Source organism: Tiliqua scincoides, chromosome 7 (assembly GCF_035046505.1).
Source record: "Tiliqua scincoides isolate rTilSci1 chromosome 7, rTilSci1.hap2, whole genome shotgun sequence".
In the NCBI taxonomy this organism is placed as follows: Eukaryota; Metazoa; Chordata; class Lepidosauria; order Squamata; family Scincidae; genus Tiliqua; species Tiliqua scincoides.
In genome coordinates, this window is record NC_089827.1 from 35,352,326 (window position 1) to 35,372,355 (window position 20,030).

The 20,030-nt window shown below is 39.9% G+C and overlaps 1 protein-coding gene across 10 annotated transcripts in view; it reads right to left on the reverse strand.

Moving 5' to 3' along the window:
- C2CD5 (C2 calcium dependent domain containing 5) overlaps window positions 1–20,030 on the reverse strand; it is a 99,684-nt gene that overhangs the window by 37,571 nt on the left and 42,083 nt on the right. For all 10 annotated transcript variants that reach the window (XM_066633307.1, XM_066633306.1, XM_066633305.1 and 7 more), the window contains one exon: window positions 718–832. In XM_066633307.1, the coding sequence (XP_066489404.1) occupies window positions 718–832 (115 nt within the window). The remainder of the gene's footprint in view (window positions 1–717; window positions 833–20,030) is intronic.

A 20,030-nucleotide genomic window follows, 5' to 3' on the forward strand; every position in this document is an offset into this window, starting at 1 on the left:
TTTGCATTTTCACGTAACGAAGTTAGCAGATGTTAATCTCACACACACACACACACACTCACACACTCACTCTAATTCAGAGTGGACCCAAGGAGCTATGTTTAAACTTACAAAGGCCATCCCAAGGTGAAGAATCCGGTTACAGCATGCACGTTGCTACAAGTACATACCAGAACTGTAACCAGCATGTTTTCTGAAAGAAGCTGAATAAGCAGACTGTTTTGCTGCTGTGTAGATAAGAGGCAGCTGTCCAGAACAAGCCAACATTTAATTCCCACAGCATTCAGCACCATAATTAAGCACGCTGCTCTAACCAAGTTGCATATCAGCACTGATCAAGTTCCAAACGATTCCCTGCGATGTCCTTTACGAACACAAGCTACATACTTCTCTCTTGTCAAAACAGAGGCAGGGTGTTGTTAGAAAAGATTACAAAAAGGTTTCTGAAGGTTACAAAAAGATTCATAAGGCTACAAGAAGCTCCCTACTTCAGTTCTTTACAAAATTGCTGAAAGAATACCTGCAGCAATGTGCAGCTGTTACTAACTTAAAACAAAATTGTAAGTAGAACCACAATAACAAACCAACTTCTCCCTGTAGCAAGGCCTCCATCATTTCATAGGCTTAAAAAATTTTTAAAATGACACATGACATGTTTTTTCCATGACACAACATTCATTTCTAATGCAATAGAAAAATCAAGTTATAGTAATTTACCAAATGCTAGTTGATTCACTATAGCCCACTACAGCATGACAACCCAATGCCTTGGCATGGGATTTTATCTCTTGTCTGATTTCTGCCCACCATGCATCTCGTGTCTCTGGGTCATCTGAAAGACAAAGCGTAAATCAGTTCACTATTCTGAACTAAGCAAACATTTAAACATTTGTGGCTAAAGAGAAGACATCAGTTAAGAACTCAGGTGGTTTGGTTTTTTAAGCTGTTATGAATCCCCAAAAACTCTTTCTTCTTCCTACCTATCTTTGTCAATAACCTAACCTTGCTTTAAAAAAAAATCAATTAGTTAATGCCGCTTTGCTACCCTTGTGCTACGAGCAGACCAATCCTTCCCAGGAAGCTGTGCCAATGCAGGCTATGCTGCATCCTGCAGGTGATTTTTGGCTCCTGGAGGTCTCCTTGGGGTAAGGGGACACTTGTCCCTTTGCCCCGAGGTAATCCCCAGCAGCCACAATGGGTCAATCCAGACCTGTACCAGCAATATTGTTGCCACAAGTCTGTGTTGATCCGTACAGTGGATCAAGCCCAGGAAGGGGGTTTGGATTTGGTGTGCACTGCCGCTGAACCCAATCTATTCACCCCTCCCTACCCTCCCCTCGCACGATTCCGCCCTCTGCGCAAGGCTTAACTGCTCCAGTGGGCCCTCGTCACTCCGCCAGTGTGTGCAGGGAGGCTCCGGCCTTCACGCCGGCATGCTAACTCCCCGAGCTGCAGCAAAGCACTTTATGGCATTTTTGCAGCAGTCAGCGCCAGCGGAACATGCATTCCACCGGTGCTTCCTTTATTCAGGACTGGGCCTTAAATTAATGAAATAAAACTATTGACTCATTTTTCTTCTTAGAGAACACAGGATTTGGATGATTTATTCATTTTTTTTAACAGTACCATCACACGCAACAGTACCATCACACGCATGTCTTCTTAGAATTAAGCCCCATTGAATTCAATGGAACTTACTCCCAAGGAACACCAACAGGATAGTAGTCTAGCATTACAAATTTTGTTCAAAGAACAGCAATGCTGCAATATTCCCTGCCCTTTCTTATATACAATTGTATGCATCTTTTATCTTCAACTCTAAGCTGCAACTTCTGCAGCTCTACCCCCCACTCCACCTACTGCAAGCACATCTGCAATCACCAAATTTCAACAGGATAAAGGGCACTCTTCTTATGCTCACACTCATAAATGAGAATCTCATAAATGAGAAACTCATAAATGAGAATCTCATTTAAGAATTCTATGGCCATGATACAAACAACTGTGGAGCCAGTTTCATGAGTCTAAGGGGTTTTACACATTTTCTTTTGAACAGATTTATAGAGGCAGATAATAGATTATGGGAGGAAATGACTTGCAAGACCTAGTCATTATGGCATTGTAGAGTTTTTTTTTATAATTCTCAACAAGAAAAAATGTATTTAAAAAAGTTAATGATGGAAGTTTTAGGGAATTTTTTGGCCCAATTCTTGTCAAACTGTTTAAAAATTCACCTATATAATCTGCATCTCAGACAACCAAGTTAGTGTTCTTGCCTACATTTCTGGCAATATCCCTGCAATGCTAGTATTACATCACTCATATTCTGCAGTGCTGAGCTGGCAAAGCAAACCCACACTTGCTGATACAAAAAGTCTTGGAGTTTGTCATTCACTACTAAATTGTGTAGTGTCTTTGTAACTGTAAATCTGTAACTTTTATTTTTACCTTGCGAATAAAATTTATAACTAGAGCACCAAGCATCCAGTCTGTTCCATCAGGTTTGCAAGCTGTACATACTTTCTAGACAGGTTATCTTTCTCCAATCACAAAAAATGGGGAAGAGAAAGATAATGCAAAACTTGCCTGGTCAAAAAAGAAAAGAAAATGTCATATTCCCCAACTGGGGGCTAGCAATATAAGGGCCAGAAACCTGATCCAAGTGTTGTACTGACACCATAGGCCCTTGCAGGGCAAAAACCATGGGAGGCTAGACAGAATTTAACATTACTTCCCCTAATTTAATGATTCTGGAGTGGTACAATCACAGCCTGACAAAAATGAGAAGGCAAGGCTTGATGTCTGGGTGGGATGGTTCTGAACAAGAGCTGGGGGGGGGGAGGTAACAACTCTCTCACAAGTGGTTTTTCAAGAAGCTTTCAGACACAAAGAGTTATAAGGATTGGAGGGTTGTAAGGGTAGAGATCTAAGAATCTTGGCTGCAAATGAAAAAAGTATGGCTGCAGCATAGAAAGAGAGAAGTATCTTCATTACCAAAGTGAAAAGCAAAGACATGGCTCATAGTTGGTTTTATAAAGAACCAACCACAGATATTCTTCCAGCTTTAATAATCAGTTACACAACATGCCACCCTATTAAATTTCTAAGATCACTACTTCCAAAATATGAGCATTGGCCATTTAGTAGCTGGGGTAGAGAATTTCTCAAAACAGACAAAACTTGGACATACTGAAAGTAGCACGTAACTTTCAGTGACAAGAAGGGGCAATAAAAGTTCAGAGAAGATGGGACAGTATATGAACAAGGAGACTGGGGAGGATGGGAGATGGAGGGAAAAACAGGTAAAAGGCTGCAGAGCAAAGAAAATACAAGCAAGAAAATGAAAAATCACAAACAAGCAGCAGAAAATAACAGTAAAAAGGAAGTGTTGAAATAAGAGACAGAAATATTGCTGAAAGATCTTCACACATAAATTGTGAGCTTTCAGACTGTGAGCCTTCAGAACAGGGACACATCTTCTCACTCTATGCAAAGCAACATGTAAAAGGATGACTTAGTAAGTACTACCACTACTACTACAACACACACCAGTTTGCTTGAACACCAGTTGTTCCACAGCTCATAAAGTCTGGAAGAGCCCTTCTACTCCTGCTACCTCCAACAGTGGTTAGATACTGCTTAGCAGTTAGATTTTCCTGGTTAATCATTCAAATGTCATGTGCCATTTTCCTGTTACATTCAATACTCACAATATTTCAAAGTAAAAATTATGCTGAGTGTATCACATACTAAAAGGCCCTTCATCAAACAGGAACCAGACCTCAAAATCAGAAAGGACTGCAATATTATGATCAGATGCCATGTTGAAGCCAGCAATAAATGGCTGAGTCCACATTCTATTTATTTTAAACATTCATATACCATCCATCCCTCTGATTAAACACCCCTCAAGGCAGCATGCAACAATAATATGATAATGAAGACACAAGGATATTATTTCTCTGAAATCCAAAGCATTTTGTCTTCTTTGGGAGCAAGACCAGGTCCAGTATGCTCAGAAAAACCACACACATGCCAATGTAGGAAGTAAAGAAACCTATTTCCTATAGGGTTTTGAGATATTTCTCTGAAGTGAATAAATGTCCTCTTCTACAATAGTGTACTTTAAACTTTTTTATTCCTGAAGATTGGCTTTATATAGAGATATATAGTATACAATGCATATAAACACAATATATATACAAACTTACCTTGGCATGGTAATAAAAATGACTTAAATTAAGACACCACAACATGGCAAGAGTAATCAATATAAAACACTGGAATGCAGTGCAAAGTGGAGCATTCTATTTTTTTCTGACATATGTATATATTCACAAGCAGCCTTTTTTGACACATGAGCCACACAATTTCACATGGGAATGCCATCAGAGCATTTACACATTTAAGTAAAGCTAAGGATTTACATATAGAGGAATTGGGGGGAGAAGCAGGATGTCATGTGTCCAGCACACTCCAAAAGGGTGCCGCCTGTTTTGTTCCAGACTAAAGCAAAAGCTTAAGAACTAAGGGTTTGCAAAGCAGATTCAGCAGACAGGAGCCAGAAACGGTGGGTATTTTGGCGCATGCTTGGATCAGGTGACAGTACAGACTGAAAACTATGGCAGCTCACTGAAATGGTTACAGAAAGTAATGGCCCTGGAGTCTAGGTGAAAGCAAAAAGGCAAGCATACAGAGCACTCAATCACAAGCTTTTCTAGCGAAAATCTAATCAAGTAAGTTTAGCAAGGGTTACCTAAAACTGGAAGCAAATGGTTTGCAAAGAATTCTGTTGCATTTAAATCTCACTGTGATTACAAAAAATTGAGCAAGACTTTCAATTAGTTCTTTAAAATTGATATGATATTAGAGGATAATTTGTACTAGTTTCAAGAGCTGTAAAGGGACTCTGCAATTAATAAGTTATTGAACAATTACAAGTCAGCTGTAGTCAAGACAGACTTCAGCAGGCTTTTTCAAGCATACATACATGGGACTTCTCTGAAGTGGTTTTAAGAGTACAAATTGGCCCCCTGAGCCTAAGGAAATTCTCAAAGGAATAAGTTTAAATGTTTACTGGGACCTTCTAGGAAATAAGTTTAGGCAGTGGTGTAGCTAATGATCTTGTAGTCCGGTGCCAAGTTTAAAGTGTTGCCCCGGAAGTGATGTCACAAAAGGAAGTGGCATCACAGTCGAGATTTTAAGAAAGTGAAAATTGGGAGGAACCCACCTCCTCGCCCCAGCAGCTCACCACCCACTTGCTCCGCTGTCTCCTCGCAATCGGTGGCATAGCTAAGGCATATATCTGCTACCCGGGGTCAAAGAAGATTTTGTAGCTCGCCCTCCATGACAAAATCAAATTTAATTGAGTAAATAAATAAAAAGTTATTGGTTCCATGCTGTATCATAACAACATCTCATTGGCAATCAGAACAATCACTCTCATAGGTCAGTTTTGAGTTAAGAAAATCTACTTTTTATTCTATATGGCAGTTGTGTTTTCATTTTCTGGTTAATTGGCCATAACTTTTGATAGAATACAGATATTCCAGTGCAGTTTGTTGCATTCTGCATTAAATTACCTTTGCAATGATATATAACATGATGGTATTATTCATACATACTAAGATTTTCACAACTTTGCTCACCAGTGTCAAGTTCAGCTTGTTGCCCCCTAAAACTTGATGCCTGGTACAACTGCTACCCCTTGCAACCTCTTAGCTATGCCACTGAGTTTAGGATTAAAGTTTAATTATTTCATAACACCGTACTAATGATAAAAGGTAAATTCATCTCTGTTCACCCCCAAACTTAAGAATGCAGAGAGAAAAAAAAAATCACATTACTAAAATAGTACTTCAAAGTCAGCTGTGCTCAGACGTCATTTTTACTTAAGTTCTTCATTTGCAATAGAGACCCTTTCTTTACTGCTTTCTTTATTCCTTTATTTTCAGAAATTTTATTTTGAGAAGTCAATGTACAGATTCTAAGAACCATGAAAACTCAGCAGATTGGGGACTACTTCAGATGATATTCTACCACATGAATCAGCCCCACACAATAACTGGTGTGTGCACTCATGCTGTGCGAATGTCCTAATGCCTCTTCTCCCTTCCCAGTTAGTTTTTTAAAAATAGCAATTTCTTAATTAGCAAATAGAATTGTATAAAAAGAAACAATTATACAAAATAACTAGAATCCACAGATAACTACAAATTCATGTACCTATGATACCAGCTCATTCTTCCTAAGTTAATGTAATTAAATTATCAGCCTGATGAGAAAGAGATAAGTTTCCAAATGACTATTTTCCATGCTGATATTTCATACCAAAAACCATAAATAAACTCAATTTTTCTATAAACTGTCATTTGGTTGCTTGCCACTGTTTATATAAGTCAACGTCATCATGAATGTGATAGACCACATTTTTTTCATTTCTAGTATATTTAGTTACAGTAGAAGGCTGTACATTTTTTTGCAACAGAAATCCTTGCTGCTCACCACAGTACTGAATTTTATATCATCTGTCAGGAATAAATCCTTAATAAACCCAAACTCAATATTTTTTGGTGCACATGGGCAAGTATGTCCCATGAAATCCACTACTTTAATAATATCCTCTTTCCAGAAGTCTATTACCACCATGAAATCCCAGAAGATAAATGCGAGACATGTGTTCTGAGTGTCTGACATTTCCAACTACAACAGTTTGAAGGCTGTATATATGTTTTAACCATATGAGAGTCAGGTATCACAGAAACTGAAACTTGTGAAAGCCTTAACATGCTGATACATTTAACAGATTTTAAGAATATTTTTCTATAGCACTGGTTTCCAAACTGTGAGTCATGGTTCCCTTGGGAGCCACAGAAACCAGCCAAGGGAACCGTAGAATCCTCATAAAAACCCTACTGCCATATACAATGTATAGGATTGTAGCCCTAATGGGGAATCACGGTCAATGGCCCAATAGGTCAAGGAAGCCGTTGACGAAAAAAGTTTGGGAACCACTGTTCTATAGCTATTTCTACTTTTCAGATATAAGAACTTCTCCATTTCTTTCCCATTTTTGTATATACCCTGATTCCTAAGTATCTATAGAAGTAAAAGCCCCATTCCATCAATACTTTTCCCACTAGAGGTTTGGCTTCAACATTCAGCATTTCACATTTGACCACACTTCTGCATAAAAGTTCAAATTATATACCTTATCAGGAAGTAGTTTAATATCTGAGGCTGCCTCCCATTCAAAGTTTCCACAACTTGCTCATTAGACAGAATTGTCCCACCAGATATCCAGTTCATTAGGCTTACATAATCAAAGGCAGTACCTTCCCAGTTAGTTCTTTTTTTAATTACACAAGACCGGGAAGTTTCATTCTAGCCATCCCTCTACACATGCTGCTAAGTAGGTTTGAAGTAGGTATAGAAGGGCAGTTCAAACAAACCATTAGAAAAAATCCAAGAAAGACAGGATGTATACACAAGTTGTTATTCATTGTGGGGAGTAGTTCAAGGGGTAAAATACCATCCAAACTGGTCCTTTGTTTGCTTCAGTTTGAATGAAAGTTACTGTTTGAAAGTAAAATTGTAACTTGTAACATTTAAGCTGCAAAGAGAATCTGTCAAATACGAGTACACTCTCGTTATATTGATGAAACAATAACTTTATGAAGGACTGGATTTTGTCAGTGCAAATCAACGTAGTCTTAAAACAGAGATTCAATAATGATACCTAAATGACAATTTTTTCCCCTCCAAAAAAGTCTGTATATACCTAATACAAAATACCATTTGCTAATTCAAGAAAAATGGAGCTCTGGATTGCAATCGTGTACTCTGTGTGTATTCAGAATATGTTGAGAACCTTTTGCAAATGGTTACTATATAGAATATTGAGTTTTACACTGTGGCAATAGAAGTTGAACAATAGAGACAAATTAACAGAAGAATGTTTTAATTGTCAATGGTTTTTATTTCTACAAAAATGTTATGGCTTTGAAGAGGAAGAGTCAATATTGGAAAAAACAGCTAGAATCAGAAGACTACATAATTTTATAGATTTATAAATTGTTGAAACCGAAGATGAACAGATTAAAGAATGTATGATTCAGTGGGCTAAAAATGTGGGTCATGAACTTTCAATGGAAAAATGGGAGAAATTATGGACAAAGCATAAAAAATTTACTATAAATGTTAATATAAAGGAAAATGTATATAACATGATTTATAGATGGAAAATGATGCCAAGTCAGTTAATGAAGATGTTCAAAAATGTGTCAAATAAGATTTGGAAATGTAAAAAACAGGAGGGATCTTTTCATTATATGTGGTGGACATGTACTAAAGCAAAAAAGTATTGGAAACAGATTCATGCACAGATGCAGTTAAGAACAAATGTGCAAATGAAACCTGAAGTTTTTTGCTAGGTATGTTAGATGAATATGCAGAAAAAAGATTTGAAATTTTATTTTTATATATGATAAGTGTGGTTAGAATACTGCATGCACAATATTGGAGAACTAGACATTCTGTCGTTAGAGGAATGGTGGACAAAAGTTATGGACTTGTCAGAAATGGATTAACTTACGACCTTACTTAAAGAGAAATCAAGAGAAAATTTTATGAAGAACTTGAAACCAATTATCGACTTTCTGCATGAGAGGGAGAATAATGTTGTGGATTTGAAGATTAGATTATAAGGGATAGCGAACATTAATCCAAAATAAGAATTTGAAATGGAACATTTATAATGAGAAGGTAAGACAGGCTGTTGGAGATACAATGTATATATGGGTGGAAATTTAAATTTTTAGGATTTGTAAACTGTAAGCAATTAGAATATTCTATTTCGCCCGTGCTACACTATTAGGGGTTTCTTTGTATTTTTTTTTCGTATTCCTTAACGTTGTTGTTTTTCCTCTCATTTTACTGTGTGTGTTTTCTTTTTCTTTTATTATAATAAATAAAGAGAAAAAAAGAGAACCTCTTGCAGAGGTCTATTCTAATGCTTATCTCTCTTTTCAAACCACCACTTCAGGCAGGCATACTCCTGTTTTTGCCTAAAGTTTTCAGCAGTTCATTCTTTCCTCAAGTCCCTAGCATGAAGGCTACTCTTATTAGTAGCATCAAAGAACTGTGTCTGTGTTAAATGTGAGCATCTTGATGTTTCAGGATAAGTGCATGCATTTGGAAGTAGCTTAGACTACTGAACAGTTACAACAGACTCTTCAATGGTGGACTCTACTGCCCCTGCACGCAAAGTGAAGGACTGCAGTCTTAGAGAATAAGAAAATGCATTCGGAATCTGATCTCTGGATCATTAGGCAAACACTGAAATAATTCCTCAGAAAAAGTCTTCTTCAACAAGATTCTGTTACTAGAGGCAAGTGAATGGAATGGGTGTAAAGTCAAGTACCACTTAGGCCAACCATGCTTAACCAAGTTCTCAAAAATGATTTCTACTTTCATCAGACTGTTTACATCTCCCAGCATATCTTTTGACTTTGGCTATGTCACAGGTGCTGTATTTTTATTTTCCTGGAAATAGCAGAAATGTATTGGAGAACATGTTGAAGCCACTGGCACTGTGAGGACAAGTTAAAATGTTGCAAGTGGAGGAACTTCACAAAGAGAATTCTTAGGAGTGCTTCAAGAATTTTATATTTATACCTGTTGAAGTTTATTTTGTTTGCATTTTGCTGTTTTCCAGCCTGTCAAGATAGCCTTGGATCATGTTCCTATCCTCTAGGGCAGCGTTTCTCAAAGTGTGCTCCTAGGAGTTCTGGGGTTCCCTAAGACCCCTTCAGGGGCTCCACGAGCATACTGTAAGTGGCCACAATCTGTCCTGCACTGCACTACTCTGCACATACACTGATGCTCAGGGGCTCCTTGAGACTCTGCACATACATTGGCAGGGTTCCCCAAGATGCCTTTTAGGAGAATAAAGTGCTCTAGAGATCAAAAAGTTTGAGAACTACTGCTCGAGGGTATTAGCTACTCCTTCCAGTTCAGTGTCACCTGAAAATGTGAAGAGCGTTCCCTCTAATCTTTCACCCAAGTCATTTACAAAGATACTGAACAACAATGGGACAAAGACAGAGCCCTGAGACACCCCATTTGTCACTTCCTTCAGGTCAAGAAGGAGCTATTGACACTCTGAGCACTGGAGAGGATGGAAGACCCAAGGTGATAAGATCCAATATCATAATTAATGCAAATCAAGCTTACTCTCTCAATTAAGGGTCACTTACAGCCCAGTCCAATGTAAAACTCTGCATGGCTATGCAGTCGCACTGGTGCAGGTTGACTCCTGGAGGGAGGGATTTGGTTGTTGGAGGTCTCCTTGGAATAAAGGGACATTCAGCCCCTTGCCCTGGAATTACCCCATGAGCTGCAACAAGTCAACTTGGATCTGCACCAACGATATCACTGGCACAAGTCTGCACTGATCCATGCAGGCAGATCAGGCCGGGGGGGGGGGTTGAATACTGTGCATGCCAGCACTGCTGATCCCATCCCACTCCTGGGCATGATCCACCTCCCTCCCTCCCCCATTCCACCCTCTTCCACCCTTGTGCTGAACTTTTCTGCTCTGGTGGGCCTTCCCACAATTGCCAGCATCAGCAGGAAGGCTCTGGTCTTTCTGCTGGCGTGCCTGGACCTTGCACTGCTTCAAAATGCTTATGGCACTTTTTGTGACAGTGCACAGCAGCGGAATGCATGTTGTGCAGGCCCTTGTCAAGACTGGGCTGTAAGAAGGCTAATTTTGGTTATAAGAACCAGAATTGAACTTTCTCTATGAAAACAGATTGAAAACTAAGGAAATCTATACCATTCTGCTGTTTATGTTGGTTACCACTCTCTAATACAGGGGTGCTCAATAGGTGGATCGCGATCTACCGGTAGATCGCAAGGCAAAATGAGTAGATGGCGGAGTGCCGACCCCCCCCCCCTTCAGGTGCCTCTGGGAGGAAACGCCGGGAGTAAGGCCCATTGTACTTAATGGGGCTTACTCTCAGGTAAGTGTGGCTAGGATTGCAGCCTCACAGCCTAATCCTAGGCATGTCTACTCAGGAGTAAGTCCTGTTATACTCAGTGGGGCTCAAGGTACACCAACATACACTGTACACATAAATATTATATGTTATGATGGCACGAACATTGTAAAAAAAACTCTGGTAGATCTCTAGGCCTTGCTGGGTTTCAAAGTAGCTCTCGAGCCAAAAAAGTGTGAGCACCCCTGCTCTAATACATACACACACACACCCTTTAACTTAAAAGGGAAAGTGAGCTGTTCCCTACAATAGCAGTTGTAGCAAATTTGCTAAAAAAACACCTCACAATTTCTAGAAATATGAGGATTCAACATGCAAGGAAAGCCCCTCCTGGCCACTGTAATTTGGAATTATTGTGGTATCTTTGCCATTGTTACCTACGCTTTTCTCATTTTAAACTACTATTCTGTACATGCAACCCACAAAAATGAGCACAATACACACACCTAAATAATAAAATGGTGGTTACTAACTGATACTCATCAGCCTTGTGCTCCAGGTTAAATGAGATGCATGATAAACCAGACTAAGCAGGTGTTCATCTGGATGAAAACCAAATATAAAGTGCTCTATTATGAAGTTATTAATCCCACTAACAGTTAAGTAGTCTGCCACAAGCACGTTCTACAACATGATACCAGATATTACCAGCTTGCAATCACCAGCATTCACTAGAATAAGCAGGCTAACTGGAAGCAATCTTAAAACAATCAACTCCTACTACTGCCAACAATGCCAAGACAAACAGAAATATTGCATTTGGCTAATTTTGCATTCAGAAAAGCTGATGCAGTGAGCTACTATATGACACAAACTTTTAATAAAGTACATATGAAGCTTCTCTACAAGGATACTATCAATACTTTTGTTATATACTGGGCCTGCATCTCAAACAACAATCACATTTGGAGGTCAGTGTATAAAGCCAAAATCATGTGTAGTCAAAACTCCCTTAAACCCAACAAAAATGTACTGTCTGTTAAAGAAATAAATCATAGTATGAGAGACACATGGGATCTGAGACAACTAAGGGAACAGCAGCTTCATTCTTCCATTTCAGACTAACTCCAGGGTGTCATGAATGAATATATGTTAGGCCGAGGTTGGCATGTGAAGCCTGAACCAAACTAAGACAGTGTAACTGAGAAGTTGCTAGCAGTTCCCAGCTGCAAGAATGTGAGTAAATAAACAAAAGGATTTGTTGTCTCTCCTTTGCTGGCCAGGAAGGACAGATAACAAGAATTACAATTGGAATGTTTAGCACCTTAGCAGACAGAGAGGCGCCTTATCAAGAGTGATTGAGTGCAGCTGTGGATCTCCAGTTGGGAGGGGTAAGAACTGTGAGGGGTTAGCAACCGGGCCAACTTCAAGAAGGTTCTGTTCCTCAAGGGTTCTGATTGGACAGTCTAATAAGTATGAAGTCACCTCAGTACTATTAGCATAAGAAGTATAATAATGAGTGCCCAGGGGGTGTGTGGGGTCCTTCTTGAACAGAGTTTTGGGTGCAACATCCTGCACGTGTGTGAGCTCCATTGTCCATCATGGATACCTGGCCCCATAGGTAGCCCTGGAGCTAAGAGATCTACAAGAGTAACTGACCCAGGTGAGAGACCGGTATTAACAGAGATAGCTAGCTAGCTTTATTATTTTATTGCTGATATGTTTCCTAGATGTTTATGCCTCTAGCATTTGCTGCCTTATTATAGAGTGTGTAACCTTATGTACTTAATAAACTAAAATATCTTTTACTAAGTTGTTTCATTGTCTGTTGGGGACAAAGGTTCAGAATCCTGCCTAGCCATTCAGCAAGCTACCAAGTGCTCATTGAGGTCTAGTAACTTGAGGACCGACACTTTAACTGGAGAAAGAGCTCAGTGCCTGCAAGGGATAGAATTAAGCCTAGAGGGTCTCAGTGTCCCTGGACTGAGGCACTGGCACTTACAGAGTGGTGGCAGTACTACTGGGCAAGGGGCCTGGAGGGCTTTAGGGTTCGAAAACCAAGAACCTTGAGCACCCAAACCCTCCCTTTGTTTACGACACAGAGTATAAACATAGTAAGTCAAATGGCAGATGGAATGGCACTATTTAAACTGTTGTTTTTCTCTGTTTGGGGGGGAGGGGCTGAGAGTGTATGCTTGAATTTGCACAAGTCTATCGTGTGTGTGACATGCAGGCTGACTGTACTAGTTTTAAAAAAGGGAACAATTAAGTAACCGTTTCTAAAAGCTTTGACTACAACTGAAACAATCTAACATAATTTATTCCACACAGCTCTGTATCAGAAAACAAACTAAAAGCAACAGAAATAGCTGATAGGATTGGAGAATAAGGCTACAATTCGATAAACACTTACTTGGGATTAAGTTCCACTGAACTCACTGGGACTTAGTTCTGAGTAAACATGCATAGGATTGTGCTGTATTTTCACTCAAAATGTGTTTTGATTGGAAACAATCCTTCTAAGGGTAATACCTTCAGAGAAGGTTCAACATTCAAGGTTCAAACAAAACCTAAAGGTGAGCTGCCTTATTTTCTAACCCTACCAGCTGTTTTCAGTTTGCAAGTGCACAGTGTTTGTTGGTTACGTCTTTCACTTTTCCCCCAAGAATCAGACAATGCCAGCCATGTATTTGTCTGAACACACACACACAAATATATAAGAGTCAAATTTCAGTCAAACAGCAGACACCTCTTTTTTTTATTCCTGCATTTTTAAAATTATCTCTCATTTGGCCTCACAACAATCCTATGAGGCAAATTATTCTTCTCATCTCAGATTTGGGGATCTGAGATTTAGGGACAGTTGTTTATCTAAATTCATAGTCAGTCCTAGATAGAGAATGGGATATTGGGATAATGGGATAGATCAATTGGCCTGGATAGAGAATGGGAACTCTTTGGATAATTAAAAGATAATAGTCAGTATCCAAAGGCCCTTGCACAGTGTTCTAAACACATGAACATACACACACACACACACCAAGATTCTTCCAGGGAATCCATCTAACTGCAGCCCATTTTGTGTTCCAAAAGTTGCTCCTGGAAATCAGGAGGAAAGGTCATCCAAAACAGCAGTCAATGAAATATGACTAAGTATAGCAGAAAAGAAAAGAAAAATCAGCAATTATGTAAGAGCCCAATCCTGAGCTAGGCATGCCGACTCACTACCGGCACGCACTGTGGCAAACATGGCATAAGGCAAATTTGTGAGTCCTAGTGCCGGTACTCTGCCAGTGGTAGCTCAGGACCAGCTGGCGCTGGGCTACCGCTGGGCAAGCACCAGAGCTCTGCCACTTGGCAGTCACACAGACTGCCAAGCAGCAGTGAGGTAGGTGGAAGTGTGGGGGGAGGCAGGGAGGAGGCAGGGCAGGGCGGGGGAGGCAGAGGGAGGGTGGGGTGAAGGCGTTCCAGGGGAAGGGGCATAAGAACATAAGAACAGCCCCACTGGATCAGGCCATAGGCCCAGCTAGTCCAGCTTCCTGTATCTCACAGCGGCCCACCAAATGCCCCAGGGAGCACACCAGATAACAAGAGACCTCATCCTGGTGCCCTCCCTTGCATCTGGCATTCTGACATAACCCATTTCTAAAAATGGCAGGAGGGGGGTGGGACCAGTAGAGCTTTGCTCCACCAGATCCAGGGCCTCCGTGTTGGGCAGTGAGCCCAACACGGAGGCTCTTGATTCTCTGCCGACCTTAAGGTCAATTGGAGAATCGAGTAGCCCCACTGTGGGGCTACTCACTTTACCGGGGGAGGGGAAGGGGACAAAAGTTCCCTTTTTCCGAGGAGCCAGTGGTGGCTTCCTGCAGTGTGCTGGATTCGACGGCAGCCATTTTCGGTGCCACTGCAGCCCTGCGCCCCGGGCAGCTCAGGATTGGGCTGTAAGTGAGCAGAAGCACAATAGGCTCTTTGACTATAGCCAAAGCACTTTACCAACCATACAAGAGCTCATTAGATAGACAACATAAGCTGTATCACACAGATTTCTGTACCACACTAGTTAGATTTTGAAAATAAAAAGATGCATCCTCTGAGACTAACTTCTGCTTTAAGAATATGGGTTTTATCCAAAAGGAGTCTTCACATCACGTGGCATATTTCAACATTCAAAACTAGCCCTTCTCCCCCATGGCTATGCCTTGTCTTGTATTGTTACACTCATGACCTCCAAACCAGTTCAAGATTATGAAATTCTAAGATGCACAAGATTATGAAATTCTAAGATGAAGTTAATGAATTCCTAAGTGAGAAAAAGTGCTGATTTTTGGTTATGAGTTGTTTAATGACATCACTTCCTGCCTAATGATATCACTTCCGGCCCTCAGCAGGCATCATGAATGCCATTTGGCCCTTGGTATGAAACCAGTTTGACACCCCTGCGCTATAGCCTTTCCTCATAAAGGAAGGTGCCACAGCCCAGTAATCATTTTAGTTGCTCTCTTTTGCCCCTTTTCCATTTCCACTATGTCCTTTTTGAGATGTGGTGACCAGAACTGGACACAATACTTCAGGTGTGGCCTTACTCCAGGTTGGGATTGTGTGGCTAGTGGCAGATGCTTAAGCTCATTAAATAAAACAATAACTCACCAAACATTCTGCACGACTACACCCTAAATAGGGATCAATGAGGGAAAAAAATAATTTATTAACTATATGAAAATGAAGGCCAAAGTTACTTAATTTACAGAAAAGTACATTGTAGTCCCATGAAGCAAAGACTTTATAACTATTTGTAACTGCAGATTATGACAAAAATGCCAAGTCCTGACATATTAAAAGGCCAATGTAAGTTTGAAATAAAGCTATTCCTCAAAATCGCAGTTACAGGAAAAAAATGCAGACAAAAGAGAAAGCTAAAGCTGCAATGAAAGAAAATCTGTGGTGTCTAATATATCAGAAAAATTCTTCAAGGACCTTTAATGTTTATACCATGCTAGTCCTGTAATGCTGCCAAGGTCAACTAGACCTTGGGCTATCTACCATCTAAACTGCAGTTTTAAGCAAGCTTTCTAAGTTTGCTTTCAAAACCTAACTCACCCACTCCAGTTCCTTTCTGTGGGACTTGTTGATAGCTTAAGGCCACAATCCATTGCTTACTTACTTGGGAGCAAGCAACATTGAATATAGTGGGACTTACTTCTGGGTGAACATGGATAAGATTGTGCTTTAAGGCAGTTTGCAGAGCTCATATGGGGTAGGTAAATAAATAAACAGTAGCAGTCACTCTGTTGACTTATTAATCTGAATGAAAAAGAAGGCTACAGTAAGATTCTTTAACTGTCAAATCATTACTATTAGGGAGTTGACCCATATTCTAGAAATAAGCCTCAACAGAAGAGAAGCTTATGCCATCATGGTCCTTGAAGAGACCACAGAGACTGAGAGAATTTTGCTGTTTTATTGTTCTCTTTTGTATCTTTTGTTTTAGCATTTTAAATTGCAAGACATCTTTAGATGGTATAGAAATGCAATAAAGACATGAATGAATAAGTAAGCAGATCAACTGGTACATCACATGAGCCCAGTGTCACATGAAGAGTGACGAACACTGAAATAACAGTTGACTAAAAGCAGCAAATGCACCCACTAAATGTCTTTAGCAGATCTGAAAATATACACCATCTTTCCGTAACATAACCAACTTACCATAACAATATTTAATAGAAAAATGGAAGTACAACAAATATAAACAACTCCAACTTGTGTGCAGATGCTACACTGAAATTCAGTCTGGCATTTCTCTTTGACAGGAAAGGGAAACATCAACCCAGGGGTATCAAACATAAGGCCCGGGGGCTGGATGCAGTCCCTGGAAACTTTTTATCCGGCCCTCAGGGTCTCAGTTGCTGAGCAGTACTGCAGTGTCACTGCTGAAAGGGCAGCCCACATGAAAACTGGGCAGTCCCATATCTTGGAATATGATAAAGATTTGTGTATTTTATCTTCTGTCATTTGCAGCTAATGAGTTGCTAAGTGAGAAAAAGTACTTATTTTTGGTTATGACCTGTTTAATGACATCATTTCCTGCATAATGACATCACTTCCTGCCCTCAGCCAGCATCATGAATGCTATTTGGCCCTCTGTATGAATTGAGTTTAATGCCCTTGCATTAACCCATCTAAAATTATCAGGTGGCATCAGGAAATTCAGTTCATAGGTTCATCCATACTAGCAACTTGTGGAACGCTGAGGCCTACAATGGTTGAATTAATCTTGGAGGAAAGGGGGAGCAGGGGCAGATGTACAGACAGTTACTCCCTGTGACTGAAGATTGCACTTGACTGTCTTTTCACTCTCTCTAAATTTCAGTATTCTATTAAAAAAGTATTTGATTCCCGAATACATGCACAATACCCTTTGTATTTTGCATATTTCAGAAGTAATATGGTTGTAGAACTAAATTTTTGCAGCCATACTTTTCTTCTTGATAGGAACTGACAACTTCAAAGTTCAGCTGCATAAGCAGATATACTCTATAAATTGCTGTAACATTTAAACTGTAGTAACATATTCTCCCTTTCCAGACTCACAACTACTTGCTCCCACACCCTGTGTGTGTCCATTTTGTGAACTATGCGACTTTGAAACATGGGGAAGGGGGAAAAGGAGAAAAGTCAGGGACACCTAATTAATATGCCATTTGACGTTTGTCATACTCCCACATAATTCTTCAGCTGACCAGTACATTAAAGCAATAATAATACATTAATATTACCAAAAAATCCTAAAAAATAACAGTAGGAAAAACCAGACAGCATCCCTCAGGCCCTCAAGGATCAGAGAGATATTAGGTTGCTTTTAAAATGTTAAAGTAGATGTACTTAACACATCTACTTTAATTCTAATTTAATTAATTTAATTAATTAAAGAATTAATTTAATTTAATTAAAGAATTAAAGAATTAATTAATTAAAGAATTTAATTAATTCTTTAATTCCCCTGGGGGCTGGGGATAAGAATAGGCCCTCAGTTTGGCTGTACTTGTCATAAGAGGCGACTAAACAGCCACCGGGTAGATGGGACTCGTCAGCCTGGGAAGGCAGCTCATCTGAGAGAAGGAAAACTCTGATCCCAAACCTCCACTGCCTTGTGGCTACATCCAGTTATGGAAAAGGCTTCAGGAGTCAACCTCGAGGCAAAATCTGGAGCCGGAGTCCCTGAGGCAGTTCGTGGCTGAACACAATCACGTTCTGGCAACTCCTGCGACGCCGCTGGAACCAACCGTATTGGCCTCTGCCTTTCCATTGGACGATTTCAGGGACGTGGAGAGGGGGGATTTGCTGCATGGGTAACAGCCTATCCTCCATACCTACTTTACCCAGGCTTCACACACTGGAGAGGACACTCTGTTCTAGAACCACTATTCAGAGCGTGACACCATAGTCTTCCGAGACTGAAGGATGCCAACAAGACTTAACACATATCTGTCCACACGTCCTACAGGCAGCACCTATAGGTTGTGTGTGTACAGCCATGGGCACAGATGGGTTAAGAAGGTTTTTCAGGGAAGGCATTCTGCAACTTTTGGGCCACAACAAAAAGGCTCTGCTCCTATAGCAGAGGATAATCTAGCTTCCATAAATGATTGTGCAGGTCATTTCAATGCTCTACATGCAGTGGGGCGCGCAAGAAACTTAATAGGATTTAATTTAATAGTTGGATTTAAATGCTGTGAAAATGTTTTCAAAATGAGTATTTCAAATTTAATTATGTTTAGGTTGGTAATGGGCTACGGCATTTCAAAAAGGCTTCACTGAGCTGCCATAATTTCTGTCAGCGTATGTAGTACTGAATGACTAGCAAAATACCTGAATTGAAACTATTCCAGTCTAGCAGTTTGTATGATCTTGTGTTACCCATAATTCCGACAAAGGCTGAGTTCAAAACAGCAAATTAGTAGATCAGTTATAGCAGCAGAGTAATGAAAGAAAGAAACAAAACACCAACATCAAGAACACAACTGATAACACCACTCCACAGGAACTGGAAAGACACAGACAGCAAAGTTAATAAGAGACTGAAATAGAAAAGAAGGAAAGGAAAGAAGCATGCTATATTAATCTAGCACTATATATTCAGACAAAATAAATAAATCAAAGCAATTACCAATACCATGCTTAACAAGTTCTTTTCGATATTTCCCTACTTATTCACCTGGCAGTATAAGCATTTCCCCCTCATGCTGAAACAATATTCTAACATTATTTGGTGGAAATGCTATATATTTCTTTATAAAGAGTGGCAGAAAGTAGCAGGAGAGTTTCAGAACTGCTGTGCTGCTTCAATTTTTTTGAACAAAATGACATAAAAATATTTTTGAAAAATACGAACATGTTATCAGCAGAAGTATCTCATCAGTTCCCCCCCTCACCTTTCTTATCAAATACTTTTCAGTAAAAAGGAATAAATGCATGCCATAAGGTATATCTCTTTCATCCTATGCAGTGTTTTTGTCCACATTATGTAGGATTTATAAACCCATATAAAGGTAATACTTTTGACTGCCATACAGCATTGCCACTTCTGTGGCTGGGTATAAAGTCTTTAAATTCAAGACAGAATATAAGACAAATGAATAGCACTATAAATGTTTCAGAGAAAAACAGAGCCTAGAATGGGAAGAGGAGCATTCCAGGACCATGGGATTAGGCACAAAGCTCAATCTCTGCACCAGAGTCAGTACCATATTGCACATGGGCTGGTAGAGGTAGGGGGGACTGCCCCTGTGTCTCCTCTAGCAACCTTTTGCATGGATATGATCCACACACTTCACCCTACTCCCCCCCAAAACCCTGTTATTGTGCTTCAATAGAAACATGTCCTTGCTTAATGACATAAAGGGGACACTTTGTATTTTCTGGCAAATCTCTCTTCTGGCAGGAGAAGAGGGAGACTTGGGAAGTAGGAGTCCTCTTCCTTGGGAGTTTGGAAGCAGGAACTTACAGATGACCTTACTCAAATGAGAAAGC